Here is an 18,156-nt window from a genome sequence, read left to right on the forward strand (position 1 = left end):
GCCTTTATATTATAAAAAATACAGTAAAAACAGAAAAATTTTGAAATATTATTACAATTTAAAATAGCCATTCTCTATGTGAATTCATGTTAAAATGTAATTTATTTCAGTGATCATATCTGAATTTTCAGCATCATTACTCCAGTATTCAGTGTCACATGATCTTCAGAAATCATTCTAATATGCTGATTTGCTGCTCAAGAAACATTTTTGATTATTATCAATGTTGAAAACAGTTGTGCTGCCGAATATTTTTGTGGAAATACATGCATTGCAGGATTTCTAATGAATAAAAAAGTTCAAAAGGAGAGCATTCATTTGAAATAGAAATCTTTTTTTTTTAATATTATGAATTTATTTACTGCTACTTTTGGTCAATTTAAAAACATTCATTTATTTCACAAAAATTTTATTTCTGACCCTAAACTTTTAAATAGTAGTGTTAGTGACACTGTATGAAAGTCAATGCATTAATGCTACAGGATCTTTTAACTTTTCTTCATCATGGATTTAATCAACTGGTGATTTTAGGGCTTGGAAAGAATACCTGTGTCTATCTTTAATAGAAAGGTCACTTTTTAAAGTATATTTTCCATTCAAGGACCTTCATGCGTTTGAAGTTTCCAAACACTTTTGGAAGCCATGGACTGACGGTGTTCAGCATCATGAATGAAGAAAGTCTCTCTCTGCTCAGCTGTTTCTCTCTGTATCACACACACAGGTGTGTTTGGAGGCCAGGCCTTACTGAGAGACTGCCTGGTGTGTAATGAAGTGGCTGACAGCTGGTTTGGCCGAGCAGAGGAGCACTAGAGGAGCAGCTCGCTATGAAGCAGCGCTCCGCTGTCAGTCCGTCGGTTTTTCTGACCCATCGCTGTCAGACTTGAAAACTCTCACAGGTTTCTCTGGATTCCTTCACAGATTCTCTACACTGTCAGCCACAGTCTTTAAGAGATCGAGTTTTATTTTTAACCGTAGCATTGTTTTTGATAAAGCAGACGAGAATATAAAATAGATCGGGAGAGTGTGTACATTTTTACTTTTTACTTGTCTTGCCATGGAGAAACGAGATGTTAAACTAATACACCTAATTATATGAAGATCATTGTAATCAACAGAAATGACAAGCATTTAACATGCAATAAGAGAAATATGTAAATACCAATACCACGAATCATATCAGTTTGCCAGCAATCAACTGAAATGAAATGACAACAATAGAAATATGATATACAGGTGCATCTCAGTAAATTAGAACGTCGTGGAAAAGTTCATTAATTTCAGTAATTCAACTCAAATTGTGAAACTCGTGTATTAAATAAATTCAATGCACGCAGACTGAAGTAGTTTAAGTCTTTGGTTATTTTAATTGTGATGATTTTGGCTCACATTTAACAAAAACCCACCAATTCACAATCTCAACAAATAAGAATATGGTGATATGACAATCAGCTTATCAATTCAAAACACCTGCAAAGGTTTCCTGAGCCTTCAAAATGGTCTCTCAGTTTGGTTCACTAGGCTACACAATCATGGGGAAGACTGCTGATCTGACAGTTGTCCAGAAGACAATCATTGACACCCTTCACAAGGAGGGTAAGACACAAACATTAATTGCCAAAGAAGCTGGCTGTTCACAGAGTGCTGTATCCAAGTATGTTAACAGAAAGTTGAGTGGAAGGAAAAAGTGTGGAAGAAAAAGATGCACAACCAACCCGAGAGAACAGCAGCCTTATGAGGATTGTCAAGCAAAATCAATTCAAGAATTTGAGTGAACTTCAAAAGGAATGGACTGAGGCTGGAGTCAAGGCATCGAGAGCCACCACACACAGACGTGTCAAGGAATTTGGCTACAGTTGTCGTATTCCTCTTGTTAAGCCACTCCTGAACCACGGACAATGTCAGAGGCGTCTTACCTGGGCTAAGGAGAAGAAGAACTGGAATGTTGCCCAGTGGTCCAAAGTCCTCTTTTCAGATGAGAGCAAGTTTTGTATTTCATTTGGAAACCAAGGTCCTAGAGTCTGGAGGAAGGGTGGAGAAGCTCATAGCCCAAGTTGCTTGAAGTCCAGTGTTAAGTGTCCGTGATGATTGGGGTGCAATGTCATCTGCTGGTGTTGGTCCATTGTGTTTTTTTGAAAAACCAAAGTCACTGCACCCGGTTTACCAAGAAAAATTTTGGAGCACTTCATGCTTTCCCTTCGCTGACCAGCTTTTTGAAGATGCTGATTTCATTTTCCAGCAGGATTTGGCACCTGCCCACACTGCCAAAAGCACCAAAAGTTGGTTAACTGACCATGGACCTGTGCTTTCTTACCACCTCAGCAGTGCCACAGACTGATCACCTCCATGCCACGCCGAATTGAGGAAGTAATTAAAGCAAAAGGAGCCCCTACCAAGTATTGAGTACATGTACAGTAAATGAACATACTTTCAAGAAGGCCAACAGTTCACTAAAAATGTTTTTATTTATTTATTTATTTATTTATTTATTTATTTAATTTTTATTGGTCTTATGAAGTATTCTTATTTGTTGAGATTGTGAATTGGTGGATTTTTGTTAAATGTGAGCCAAAATCATCACAATTAAAAGAACCAAAGACTTAAACTACTTCAGTCGAGTTTCACAATTTGAGTTGAATTACTGAAATAAATTAACTTTTCCATGACATTCTAATTTATTGAGATGCACCTGTATATATACCTACATCAGGGTTATAGTAAAACGATTGTTTATATAAAAAAATGCATTAACTGGAATAAAATCAAATAAAATATACCATAATAATAATAATAATAATATATATATACGATATATATATATATATATATATATATATATATATATATATATATATATAAGTTCCATAATCCTATATATATATATATATATATACTTTTTTTTTCTATTTGCAAAATCAAAATTTCTTGCTTAGTTTAACCTGACATACTAAAATAACTAAACATAAAACTGAAATAAATTAATAATTCATGGACATACAAAAAAACAAAAATAATAAAAAAAACAAAAAAAAATAAAAATAAAAAATATAAAACCGATACAAAAAAAAAAAAAAAAAAAAAAAAATAAATAAAACTGATTCAAAATAATAATAAAAACTATAATAGTAACTCAATGATACAAAATCACTGACATATGAATAAATCTATAAACATGAAAGAGAAAAAAAATATACTAATGCAGAATCCCATCAATAAGTACTATTATTTTTCAGCTCATTAATAATAAATAAAAAAATAAAAGGGAAATGAAAAGATGAAAATAAAAACTATAATAGTGTTTCAATGATAAAACAATTGTGATATCTAAATAAATACATAAAAATTAGAAAAATATTAATGCATAATAAATGAATATGAATGTATGAATGAATATAATGATTTTGTCTAAATTTTGTTATTATTAATTAATTTACCCAAATATGTGGCATAGTTTTACATAATAGCAGTATATAATTATAAATAATCATTGTGTGTGATGTACAATGTATTTTTAGACCTAGATATGTTTGTTTTGACAAACCCACACATTAATGGCCACTGCCAACTAGAAAAATATTTTTTCTTGTTTTTTTTTTTTTTTCTTCATTTGTGCATGTGCATCTCTCAGTCATGTAACAGGCTCTTTCTCTATTAAGCGTGTATTTTTAGGATCTTTTTTAAAAAAACTGATAACCTCATTTCTTTTGTGCCAGATAAATGCTACTAACTATCACACACCTTTCAGCTTGGCAAACTACAGTTTCAAAGTTCAACACTACAGACAACCAATTCTGCATAAAAATCAAACAATAAGTGATTCACTGCAGGCCAGCTTCATTAAAGGAGGCACACGGGTCGGCCAAGGTAAGACTTCCATAAATTCCCCATAAATGTGAGTTGGCAAGATTGTGCAGCAAAGTGGCTGTAAAACGTAGCTTGAACAAATTTGCATTTAAAAGCCAAGTAGCACATGCTTTAGATGTCAGAGCTGCACTTTAAACCCGTTTGATTAATGTGATGCTCTGTGTTCAGAAATTAAACCAACCTTTATCAAAATCTCACCAACACTGTAGACTTTTTATTCGTTAATACATCATTTTCCAATTGCACAAATAAAATAAATACCATACTTTATATAGTTATTTACTTATTTATGTCTTACTATGTCAGATGCCTTAGAAAAGAAAAGTAAAAGCACACTTTCTTAAGAAGCACATAAGTCCTTAAGGTTTGTTTAAATCCCTTAAGTGCTCCTACTAGTAATAATGATGCTCCAGTTTGATCTGAACGTCTTCCTTGACATCAGCTGTTTCAAAGAACATCCCAGTTAACAAAGTCAGACTGCTGAAAAACAAACATGCAGAAGAAAACCAGAAAACTATATAGCAGCAGCAGCACCACAACAACAATAACAGTCCCAAATGATGCCGCCAGTGACTACAAGCCCTGCAAGCAGCGCTAGAATAATGTAGTGTTGGTTTTCTTGCTGCTCCGGGGGAGACGGAGAGGCAAGAAAGCAACGCTATCAGCATCTCACGACTGACAGGGAAAACAAAGCATCGGGTTTTCACCTCGCCCACGCTTCCAAACACCTTATGTCTGAGCTACAACTTCCTGTAGCAGTCAATTTCCACAGTATTAATGCCTTCATTACTTCCTGTGCATCTGAACGGTCTCCAGGGCGCCGTTCGGCTCGCCTCTTTAATGCAGCTCACCTTCCAAGCACTATTAATCAAATGCAGCCGTTCTGTGGTGAAAAAAGCTGTCCAAATAATTAACTTATGTAAATTGACTTTTGGTGAGCTTTGGCCATTTAATAAAAACATGTCTTTAAGCTTTATTAATGTTGAATTTATTAATGCCGGTGTGATGGAGCATCCTCTGAAGGGATAAACATGTCCTCCACCATCTAATCCGAATCCACCTGATGCGCTCCTGTTAGTATTCCTAATTAGCAGTAATTAAGTGCTTTCTACAGCCTCTCTCCTCCGGGGCGGCAGCTAGCTTGCGGCATATTTATGCTCGGATTATTTGGGAGACGTAAAGAAAAACCAATTACGCTTGGTTTATTACCTTCCCAAATGTCAGATATTTGCACATGTGCTTGCTTGAAATCCTTATTTTTCCTGAAAATGACAACGTTTGGAGAAAAAAGTAAACTGAATCACACATTAAGCAACTCGGAGATCATTAGCATTATTTTAAAATAAATTTATATTTTTGTTCATCAAGGATGCATTAAATTGATCAAAAGTGACAGTAAAGACATTTATAATATTGCACAAGATTTACGTTTGAATGCTGAATGCTGTTCTTTTGAACTTTCTGTTCATGAAATAATCCTGAAAAATCAAACGTATCACAATTTCCACAAAAATATTGGGCAGCACAATTGTTTTCAACACTGATAATAATCAGAAGTGTTTCTTGAGCAGCAAATCAGCATATTAGAATGATTTCTGAAGATCATGTGACACTGAAGACTGGAGTACGATGCTAAAAATTCAGATTTGATCACAGAAATAAATTATATTTGAACAGATATTCAAAGGTATTTCTGAATTGCAATAATTGTTCACAATTTTTACTGTATTTTTGATCAAATACATACAGCCTTGGTGAGCAGAAGAGATATTTCTTTCAAAATATTATACTAGCCAACTTAGCACTTATTAGCACAACTTACTATTAAGAAATGGTAACAGTAATAACCAACTTACAACAATAATTACTAACCAACTCTTTTATTTACTTAATTGTCAAAGCCAATTTTAGCAGCATGCAGCAATTACAGATGTGAATTTTTTTACCTTTAGACAGGTGGTAATAATCACGTCTGTAACTCAGTGAACAACATGAACAGCCTTTTGATAGAAACACATTAATCTATAAATAATATTCTCTTTCTGCGAACGTCACTGGAGGCTCTTGTAGGAGGATTTCCCAGAAGTCCATACATCAAGCAACTGCCAGAGTAGAGTTTTCTGCCATGTTATATACAGGCCCTGAGCTAATATTAGATTTCTCTATTACCACTGATGATGAGAAGGAAAAATCTAATCAAATCAAATGAAAACATATACTTTTTGGACTATAATGTAGTCTTGTTTCAATAATGAACTATAGAGGATTTAAAGGGACATTTGGGGACACAAATGAGCTTTCTTTCATCATTTATTCACACTCACTCATTCAAACCTGTATGACTTTTATATATATATATATAAAAAAAAACAAAAAATAAATAAATAAAAAGGATTTTTTTTTTTCACAGGAACTGCAATAGATAAACAAACAAATCAAATATATTTTTTAGTTTTGGTTTATATAAAGCAATTTTTATATATAGCATTTTGTTCAGGTTATAGTAATTATTTAAATATCTATACCTGTACAGATGGATGAATGAATAAGTAATTGTGTATGTGTGTGTGTGTGTGTGTGTGTGTGTGTGTGTGTGTGTGTGTGTGTCATTTCCATTAGGTTATTGATTGATTGATTTATTTATTTAAAATGTCTATATAGTTACAGTTTCCAAGTCTATATCTATTTATTTATTTTTTGTCTATATAGTTTTAATTCATTTTGGTTCTATTTTATTCTATTATTGTAATCTTTATTTTATTATTATTATTTATATTTTTTATTTTAGTACAACTTAAACTAAATAAAAAAGAGAAATGCTTGTCTGGCATCTAACTGAAATAAAATAAGATTAGTTTTTATATTTGTACTATTTTATTTATTTATTTATTGATGTAAATTTTTTGAGTACATGACAAAATGTTAACTGCTCAGTCTTTTATCAGAGAAAAGGCACAATTGCATAGTTTCTTATTACAAATGTTTTGTAATTTACTAAGGTTTAAGGTATTCTATATAAATCTATATTTAATGGTATTCTATATATAAACGGTGTTCTATAATCATAAAAATATTGCTCTGGTCTATTGAAGCAAGGCTCTGTTTCCTCACCTGCTGCTCATGACAGCGGCAGCATAATTCATTCTTCTCACATAAATTAGCATATTTTCCTTCAAGTTCTCTCTTTGTACCTCTGTTCACCTCTTAACTGGCATGATGTTGGCGAAGCGCTCTGTGTTTTTGCAGGTCTGTGTTCCATAATGAATGTAAATGGATGTCGTTCAATACGCCGGCGCTGGACAAACAGGACTGATCAAAGCCTTTCGCTCCAGCACCTGACATTTAGAGGCTAAGATTTTCATTAAGCAGAGTGATTAGATGACAGGCAGAGACACACAGAGAGACAGAAGTGAGGAGTGAAGCAGACAGCTGGGATCAGCAGCGCTGCCCTACACACAGGTGGATGTGATATTAAACACGGAGCCGTGTCCAGGATCTTGCTGAACATGCTAGAAATGCCTATGATATGACAGAGGAACCTTCCTCCAGCAAAATAAGTCAATTTAGTATCTGTCAATCTGTCTTGAGCGTTGCAGTGGTAGACGTGGGCGGTTGGGTCATCTCATATCTCACAGCATGAGTAATTCTATATTACACTAACTTGTATACATTTCACAACACAGTATGGTTCAGATATTACATGACTGTGTGGAAATGGTTGTTTTTTTTTTTTTTTTGTTGAGAAAACTGAGAGAAATAATTAGAGATGCACCGACTGCAATTTTCTTGGCCGATTCCGATTTCCAATGTTTTGTAAGTGTGATCTGTCGATACCGATTTTTGCCGATTCCAATTTCCTTTCTAAGAATTATAATTGACAGCATATACAAACAAAAATGTACTTTTCTTCAAAGCAGAATTTTATTTTTATAATAAAAGAAATTATTAAACATTGCAATTTCCCAAGTTACAGGATCTTCTCTGTAAAAGTGCTCTGTGACTGGAAATAAAATACCCCTCTCTACAGTTTATTTTTCTATCTGACTAATGAGTTTATGGTCACCGAATATGTTTGTTTCTGAGGTAAATGTGACATTATGACGACTTTATTCAACAATTCGTCTCGTCTGTGTCTCTCCATATCAGCGTAGTGCCATTTTGGAGAATACGAGCTGAATGCAGGCAGCTTACGCTCTTCTGTGTCAGCCGTGCCAACAATTCGCCAGAGGAGACGAATTGTTGAATAAAGTCATTATTTTTGTTTTATTCATGTACAAAAAGTATTCTCATCGCTTCATAATGTTACGGTTGAATCACTGATGGCAGATGGACTATTCTGATGATGCTTTTCATACTTTTCTGGACCATGATGGTGTAATTTACTTGGCAGTCTATGGGACAGTCACAAGCCTCCCGGTTTTCATCCAAAATATCTTAAATTGTGTTCAGAAGACGAACGAAGCTTTTATGGGTTTGGAACGACATGGGGGTAAGTGATTAATGACAAAATCTTCATTTTGGGGCGGACTATCCCTTTAACATTTACTGTACATCACCTTTATAAAACATAAGTAAAAGTAATGGGAACGTTCCTTTTTATCTGGGAATGAGAATGTAGGAAAGGAATACTAAAAAAGCTCAGAGAAACCAAAATAAAGGAATAAAGTGTAACGGTATGTAACTCTTCCCAGATGAGCTCTGTGTTGTCAGTCAGTGAATTTACCCGCTGAACGCTCACCACACAAAGAACAGCCCGTTGAGAGCCCAAATGAGCTCACGAGAGCAGCAACAATCAGACATGTGAGATTAATCAACCAAATGATTTATCTGAGGACAAAGCCTTACTTTACCAGTGTGTGTGTGTGTGTGTGTGTATGTTTTCCAAAGCTGTTTCCCAATACATCATGTATAACTTAAATGTTTGTGCTTTGACTTTCATTGGGTTTGTCTGTTTGGTTTTGGCCGGAGTTGGGAAATCTAATCTCATGATTTGGGAATTGTATGATCCGTGTTTGGTGGAATGTTCTCACACACCCATGAGCCTGATGTGACATTGATATACTGTAGAGCGGGGAGTGCTTTAACTTATTTTGTTTGAATCTCTGCGTTTAGTTTGCTCTAAGTGTCTCGGACTTTGATATAATATTCCCACATGTCTCTGCTTCAAATTAAGCGTGCTCTGAAATCAACGACTTACACTAAAACTGTGTAAATACACGTCAAGTACAACTTATGCTGTTGGTTTTTGTTTTATAAATCTTATTTTGAACTCCAAAGGTTGATGCTCATGATTGGGCGATTTCACTCCTGTAGCTCATGTCTGAATGTTAATGTAACTGCATACAGCAGTTGTACAGTTGTACAGAATGAAGGATGATGGATGTACAGTATGAAGTTCACATTAACATCCCTTTAACTATGAACTAAAGTAATTGAGCTACGAACCTGTCCTCCAACAAAAAACGACCATATAGGTCGTTTGTGCAAGCACCTTATTACGACCTATATTTACGTTTTAAAGTTAAGCGCCCTCTAGCCGGCGTAAAAGTAATGACAGTATCGCATTGCGTCTGTCGTCATGAAATGACGTATAACGTCATTACCAATCAAAACGAACGTTTATTTAAATGCTATCTGTGGGCATTTTACACCGATCTCACAGTAATTCGTACATATTTTACTAGGTGGCTTATTCGTTCGAATGACCACACCTAACCCCATCCCCTAAACCTTACCCTCACAGAAATCATGCTATATTATGATTTATTGAGCATATACATTTTACATGCACATCCGTTCTCTGGGATCGAACCCATGATAGCATGATTGCACATCAAGGTATAACGCAATAATCTACCAACTGAGCTACACGAAACGCAAATCACAGTGCAAATAAAAGAGTACAAAACATTAATATGAAAACAACCTTTTGCCGATAGGGGCGCAATTGTAGTATACGCTCTGATGGGTCATATTTCAGGGATTTGGACAAACGACCTATACGAGCGTATTAGTTGGAGGACAGGTTGGAGCTACAGTATATTTCAATTCAAACAAAAACTCTTTGCTTTGATATTTTGTATTATATATTTACATTGATAAATCTAATGTGTTGGTCTCAAAATTGTACATTTTTGATCTATATAAAAAGATTCTAAGATATAAATAAATTCTAAGGTTGTTTTGCTAATGTTCCTATTAAGTTATGGAGGTTATATATATATATGTATATATATATATATATATATATATATATATATATATATATATATATATATATATATATATATATATATATATGTGCGTCTGTGTGTGTGTGTGTTTTCTTGGTTATGTGAATTTAAAGACCAGATGAAGGGAACGTTCCAATTTATTATTTTGAAAATATTATGGGAATGTTACTTTTGTATAATTTCTAAACCATCTTATATTAGTAACATAAAACATTAGACAAACATCCAACTAAACTCTTAAAAAGTCTTAAAAAACATTCCATGTACACTGCAAAAAGAGATGTGTCAAAAAACAACACACATGGTTGTGTTGACAGCATTCTGACATGTTGTGTAGGATTTTAACACACAATGTGTAATTAAAAAAAAAATAAAAATCCTTTGGACAGATTGACACAATAAATGTGTTATATCTTGGGCGGGCAGTTTGTGTATATGGAAATAAAAACAATACATATGTTTCATATGGTAGCACATAAAAAGCTCTAAAATGAATAAAAATCATTATTAAAATAAATATAGAATATATACATCCCAATTTATTAAACTTCAAATATTAACGGCTTTATTTCCGTCGGCCAATCACGTGGTGCCTCTTGTGTTTTTAAACTGCGGCGGATCCCGCTCTTTTCACTCTGGCTGGCCTGGTTTGAGGGGAATCCCAATGCTGTCGGACTCAGATCTATACGTAATTACAGAAGATACTCTTTAAAATGCGTAGTGCTGCAAAAATCAATCATGGAAATAGTTAACTTCCAAATACATTGTTAATTAGTTGGAAAGCGGCGACGTGCACTGAGCAGTATGCCGTTAGTGAAAAGTGTAAGTGAGGCAGAGCAGATAAAACAGAGAGACGTTGAAACAGGAAAAAACAAAAAAACAAAGTTGTCCGCCAGATCATTTTATAAACACCTAAAAGAGGATTATAAGTGAACAATTTAACGTGGAGCGTTTGCCTAGCTGCATCAGGTGCGTTCACAGTGCTTGTGCATGCGGGTGACACGGCGTGGACGTTGTTTCTTCTCCTCATTACTCTGCGGTATGAGTAACACTGAGCCTTATATCCAAGAATTTGCTGATGTTGAAAGAAATGAAGAATTTTGACAGACTTCAAGTCTTCACGTCAAGCACAGGAGCCCTACAACAAATGAATGCTGGAGAGGCCCCATCCAGGTATTTTGTTTTGTCTTTATGTGATTATTATGTGCATGATAGCGTTTAAAAGATAAAATTCACGGCCATCATGTCATGTAATGTAGCATGTTCCAGTGCCAAATAAACAGGGATGCCTGCACTCTCTACTTCAAAGCAAAGCAGCAGTGTTACCTGAGGAACACAGGAAAACTGGATCATTTAAGTTAAAGTCCAGGAGACTGCTTGTCAAAGTTTGTGTCAGTCACTTGGTGAAGAAGGTTAAAAAAATATTCGACCACACTTAATTCAACTCAGCGGTGTTTGCCATGTCAGATAAGTGTTTTAATATTGTACATGCTCTGCTTTCTCTTTTATTAAATCAGCGGTGGAGATGAACATCAGGCATAGGTCATGGATATCGATGGGGACTTCCACAATTACTCATGCTTCTTGAATATGCCAAGTGTGGTACAGTAGGTCTCACTGCAGTTCAGTCTTTACTTATTTTCTTCCGCTTCTTAAAGGGATAGTTCAACCATGAAAATTCAGTCATTTACTCCCCTTCATGTTGTTCCAAAACTGTATGAGTTTTTCTTCTGTTTAACACAAAAGAAGATATTCTAAAGAATGTTGCTAATCAGACAGATGACGGTATCCACTGACTTCCATGGTTTTTTTTTCTTTGCAACTATGGAAGTCAAAGGTTACCGTCAACTGTCTGATTACCAGGATTCTTTAAAAATATATTTTATGCTTAGCAGAAGAAACTCATACTGATTTTGAACAACATGAGGGGGAGTAACAACAACAGTAACAATAACATCATTTTCATTTTTGGGTGAAATATAACTTTAAAATATTTTAAGAGACATTGCAAAAATTCTGATATTGTTAGTAACAAAATATATATCTATATTAAATTGCACCCTATATAAACATATATATATATATATACACCCTAAATGTGGAAAGATTGAGAAACTGAAAGCTGAAGCTACCATGGAAAGGAATGACTTTGCATCTCTTATAGAGGGGATAGAGGACCAAGCAGATGGTATGTATGTGTGAACTCTTTACTTACATCTCTTGTGTATAATTTATTATAACAAATAATCATTAATATATGACTTGACCTGAAGAAGGACAGATGCAGGTAATTTGCACATGTTGATCTCTGGCTGTTTAGGTTTTCTTTAGTGCAGATCTATGGAACCACTGTAAATCACAATGGTACAATGTCTTAAAGAAAAAAGAAACACTCTCTTCACTCTTATTAACTAACATTAAAAACACATGCATTTAGTATAAAATGCGAAGGGCTCAGCCTTAAATATATATATATATATATATATATATATATATATTATATATATATATATATATATATATATATATATATATATATATATATTTGCCATCCTGTGCAGCTGGCTTGTCAGTATTGTGGTATTGCAATATTCTGGTTATCACAACAACCTTACTGCTCTTAATCCTGCACTTAAACATTTATTGCATCTCTAATCTGTTTTCATTAATTTTCAGATGAAAAGTGCTACCCAATGCTGGTTGTTCTGGCATATCTTCGACCACCGTTGCCTGGAAGTCACTTCAGTGTTAAATAGGAAATTTAATTCCTTCAATTTACCTTTGTTCTGGTATGTTTTACATGGACAGTTACTCTTTTAATGATGTCTTGATGCTTTCTAAACTCCTGAAATGTGTTTGTTTTTTTCCCCTTCAATTTAAAATGTTTATTTGTTGTCTGATTTGGACAGTTTGATCTTGTATCTGACATTGTATGTTATAAGTTGATCTTATGTTATAACAAATTTTATCTGCTAGTCTTGGCTGTGTATGATTTTCAAACATCCAAGGTGTAGTTGATGTTGGTAACACTTTTTAATGTATACTGTATTGTAGCTAATAGTTGTGCATTACAAGGCATTTGTGTCATCTAATCCTCTAAATTTAATTTATGACATTGTGCATGCAAGTCATGGCCTAACGGTTAGAGTGTTGGACTTGCAATCCAAGGGTTGCAAGTTCGAGTCTCGGGCCGGCAGGAATTGTAGGTGGGGGGAGTGAATGTACAGCGCTCTCTCCACCTTCAATACAACGACTGAGGTGGCACCAAACCCCCAACTGCTCCCCGGGTGCTGCAGCATAAATGGCTGCCCACTGCTCCGGGTGTGTGTTCACGGTGTGTGTGTTCACTGCTGTGTGTGTGCACTTTGGATGGGTTAAACACAGAGGATAAATTCTGAGTATGGGTCACCATACTTGGCTGTATGTCACTTTCACGCATTGCCCTGACAACATCCGACAAATTAAATTGTTAACATTTTTACATCTGTCTGTTTTATTTCAATTTTGTAGAATTACAAATTGATGGTAATGCTTATTATTTTTGTCATATTAACACATTAATTAGCAGTTTCTGATCATTTTGAGTTATATACATAATGTGTTTAAATGACACGTTGTGTGTTTTATTACATTACACTGTAGATGTGTGATCCATCTTAACACACACATTGTGTTAAATTTGACACAACATGTGTTGTCCCTGAGCACACTCACCACGTGTCAAAATTCTGCACAACATGTGTCATTTTTAACACATCTCTTTTTGCAGTGTATGATGTATAAAATACTGTTTTTGTGCTAACATTTGGAGAAAGTTATTAAAGACTGGATAACTTTGAACGGACGGTCTATTAATGGTACTGGAAGAATGTTTGTTCATAACATTATGTTAACCATCTAAATTAGACCAGCTGACACGTCTCACTGTTCAGCTGAGACCACCAAACCACCTTAGACTGGTTTAAGCAGGATGTTTTGTCCAGTCATGAGTTATATTGTGTCAGTGTATTTTGCTCAATGATGTTTAGTGCATGCATGAAGTTTATCACATTCACTATGAACAAAAGTGCATGAACTGTTATTCATTCAAACAAAATGTGCTTGCTTTGGAATTTTGCATTATATTTACATTTAAACAATGCAATTGTAGTTTTTTGTCTCTTTTTTTTTCATTTTTGAGCTATTTATATAATGTTTTACTATATGTAATTGCAATTTGCATGGATATCATCTGCAAATAAAAGCTAATATGGTCTATAAGATTGAGACATATATAGACTTATCTAAATACAAAATCCAAGTGCATGCTAAAATATGCATGTTTTACAGTTAAACACACAAATGAAGCCCAATATCAGCTCAATAACATCTTTATGTGCCTTTCTCTAAATGTAACATAATAATTTCATATTTTCAAACTGAAACTGGTAAAATCAGTCTTCCAGTCTAGCTAAGCTGTTCAGCTGGTTTAGTTGATCAGTCGCATGGTCTCCGAGCCTGGCATGTGCCCAAAACCCCTCAGCTTAAGCTTAGTGGTCAAACCTGGTTTAAGCAGGACGTTTTGTCCAATCATGAGTCATTTTTGCTCAATGATTTTCGTGCATGTATGAAGTCAGTTCTTCTCGTGTTCGTCACATTTATTGCATGAGCTGTTTTTCACTCAGAAAAAATACACTTGCTTTGGTATTTCGTATGTAATGTAATGACATTCAGACGTCTCTGTCTTTATATCCAACCTACACTGTAAAAATATATATATTTTGAGGTTGTAAATAAAGATCACTGGAGTATAGTACGTTTTAAAGACTATTTCAGTCTTTCTACTGTAACCCCATTCCTTTGCAATTACTGTATGTATGAAATATACTAGCAATTTCTGAGTGAAATTGTTTCGAATTGAATCCCACACCAACATTTCTTCAGTGCACGCCACACACACACACACACACACAGGTTCAACAGTTACTGCAGTCTCTGAATAAGCAAGAATCTTAAAGCACTACAACTTCAGGTTATTAACACAAGAAAAACCTACCGAATTTAAGGCCATCCCCTTTGTCAACACTAAACTGATTTGCATTTGCATTGCACATGTATTCTTGCATACGCCATTGCTTGCTATTATATTATGGCTCACTATACAACAGCAGAAATACATATATACTGTACATAGACGTGCACCAACATCAACAGCAGACATTCACACTAGATGCTCTCGGGGATTGAGCCCTTGGAGAATGACCATAAGACAACATGCTCACAGCTGAGACCACAGGGAAAAGACAAAATAATCTTATTTTAGAAATGCACAAAACACTGCTTGTACACACATGCAGGTCCATTTCAGTGCTTCTAAGTCCCCAGTATTCCAGCGTTCCTGCATTATTCACCACCAAACTTTTGCCAAAATCAATGTGCATGTTTAATTTATTTGAAAAGGACTTCACAAAAAATCAAACATCATCATCACAACCATGCAACATCCGGCTGCGCCTGCCATCAGGATGAGCAACAAATGTTATTTTAAGCCAAATGCAACTGTACTGTGGGATCAAGCACATTATGACTACATTATCTTATCCTTTCAAACAATCGCTCGTCTTCTGCATTATGCCCCTACCACGGTAATCTGCTTTTACTGGGCGAAGCCCTCAAATGTGATTACTTCACAACAGATAACAAAGAGAAAAAAGCCTACCTATGCCACAGCATGGAGTATGAATTAAAGCTACACTATGGCCTTAAGGACTCCATAAATCCAATGCTAAACAGGGGCTCATCCTACTGAGTGAGTAGGGCCACCTACTGGAGCTGTTGATATTGCACGAGCGGGCTTTAATTGGAGGCAGAGCTGCAAAACTCTTACAATGTGTGTAAATCTCACTCAAGAGTTTATGAGTGACATCATAATGCACAGATTTACTATCAACTGGTCATTTTTTTGAGAGTGTGTGAAAAAGTTGCATTAATGAAGATGCCTGATGGTACTGTATGTTACTGAATAGAACTTGTAGGTTTGTCTTTCTTGTGTGGATTTCAGTACCATTGTCGGTCAGTTTCAGGAGAAAATCTTGGTTTTGCTCATTTGGATCTCTGCATGTGAACGTGCAGAAAGTTTTACAAAAGTTAAATAAATGGACCTCAAAATTATATTTACTTTTTAAGATGAATGCAAATGTAGTTTGGTCTCAAAGTTGCTCGTTTTGAGCTATGTACATGGATTTGCAACGACAGTTTAAATAATACAAAATGTAACTTTTTAAGTATATATGGGAAAGGTTGAGACTTTTTCAACTTCAAGTCGTGCATAGTCAAAAATTCATAGTTTAACAATTAAGCACACACATTATGCCTATATCTGTTCAATAACATGCATTTCTGTGAACGCAATGGCTAAATGACCTCACGCTGTCTATTTATCCATAGATATTGGAGACAACTGTGGTAGGAAAAGTTTTCAAAGATAAAGTCACCTAATCCCCGAATTATCGAGCTAAGATTTTCTCGTTAATTACATGTAAATCATCCGCAAATCAGCATTGATCAAGCCCATTAATGATCAATAGGACTTGAAGGCAAACCTTCTGCATGAGCACGAGCTGTTCTCCTCCCTAGTCTAAGTGAAATGTAAGCAGAAATGCGCTTTTCGCCAGAGTTTGTGATGTGGCACGATGTTGGCACCTCGTCCTCACCTGATATCTCCTGATGTGGCAAATTATGGACACTGAAGCCTTTGGTCGTGAACGCCTGGCGCACATCGCTGCAGCTGCGCGATTTTACATCTCCAGCACATGACAGCGACAATAGCAGCGATAAAGAAGTGAAAACCACGACAGGTGTCTTCAACATCCCTCCTGTGCACAAATCCAGCAGATGCGTAAAAGCGCAAAACCCGCTAGACGCGTTCAGCGCACCGGCGTCTCCAGCTGCAGGTGGATAAATGTTTCAATCATTCAATCGCTCATCAATGATCAATCACGCTTTCTGTCGCATCCGGCTCATAGCAGAATTCTCCGTCGGATCCGCTCAGAACGAATGCGCGTGTGATTAGAACAGCGAAACCTCCAGAAGAGATCCGGAGCGGCGCGCTCTCAACTTCTGCTGTGTGTTTCTATCAGCGGAGAGAAAGTAGCAATCCCCCCTTCCCTATCTCTCTTTCTCTCTCTCTCTATCACTCACACACATACACCAACACAGACAAACCGCACAACCCAGCGGTGAGTGTGAGAACATGGAAAAACACGGACTGGATTCATGAAGGCTCGTGGAGTTTTGCTTTAGGAGATGCTGAAGCAAAAAACTAGAACACATTTTACTGAAATAATATTAAATACACAATACTATAAAATAAAATAAAATAAAATAAAAATACAATAAAAATACATTTAATCATTTTTTGCAATTTTAATGATTTATATAAAAAAGATAAATTATTTATTAAAATGATTAAATGTATGAAAAACATTAATGTGCATAAAAAGTTGTTTTTTTATTGTTTTAAGTGTTTGCACTTATTTAATTTTATTTTCATTTTAATAATTTTTAATAAAATATTTTATGTATGAGTATTTTACAATTTTATATATATAGAAAGAAAGAAAGAAAGAAAGAAAGAAAGAAAGAAAGAAAGGTGTCTCCCTCTCTCGCAGATAAACCGCACAGCCCAGTGGCCAGTATCAGAAGAGAGAAAACACGGACTGGATTCGTGAAGGCTCATGGACTTTTGCATCGAGAGTTCCTGGATCTGGACTCTCTAAGCTCAAGCTGTCAGCATCTGATCTATTCGTCATGCTTTGCCCTTTTCTTATGCAATTCAATGGATTTTTCATGAGAAAATGTGCGCTAGATTGACATGACAATAATTGATGCTGTGTATGGCCAAGGCAGTGCAAAAATCACTAAAACAACAAAGTAACAGTGAAAACAGTAAACAAGAAGCATAAAAAAATAGAAGGTTAAAAAAAGGTTATTTTAATGAATTAAAAATCATGAAAATTCTTAATTCACTTCAAAACCATGATATATCCTATGTATGACATCAACAAGACTAAACCTTTTTACT

The 18,156-nt window shown here is 35.1% G+C and overlaps 1 protein-coding gene across 1 annotated transcript in view; it reads right to left on the minus strand.

Annotated features, from left to right (window-relative positions):
- The window catches only part of gpc6a (glypican 6a), a 201,906-nt gene extending 184,636 nt beyond the window's left edge, over positions 1-17,270 (minus strand). Inside the window, 1 exon segment of the mRNA XM_042717010.1 lies at positions 16,787-17,270. Coding sequence (XP_042572944.1) covers positions 16,787-16,943 — 157 coding nt within the window. The 5' untranslated portion in view covers positions 16,944-17,270.
- Positions 17,271-18,156: the final 886 nt, after the last annotated feature.

This window comes from Cyprinus carpio, chromosome B1 (assembly GCF_018340385.1).
Source record: "Cyprinus carpio isolate SPL01 chromosome B1, ASM1834038v1, whole genome shotgun sequence".
Lineage (NCBI taxonomy): Eukaryota > Metazoa > Chordata > Actinopteri > Cypriniformes > Cyprinidae > Cyprinus > Cyprinus carpio.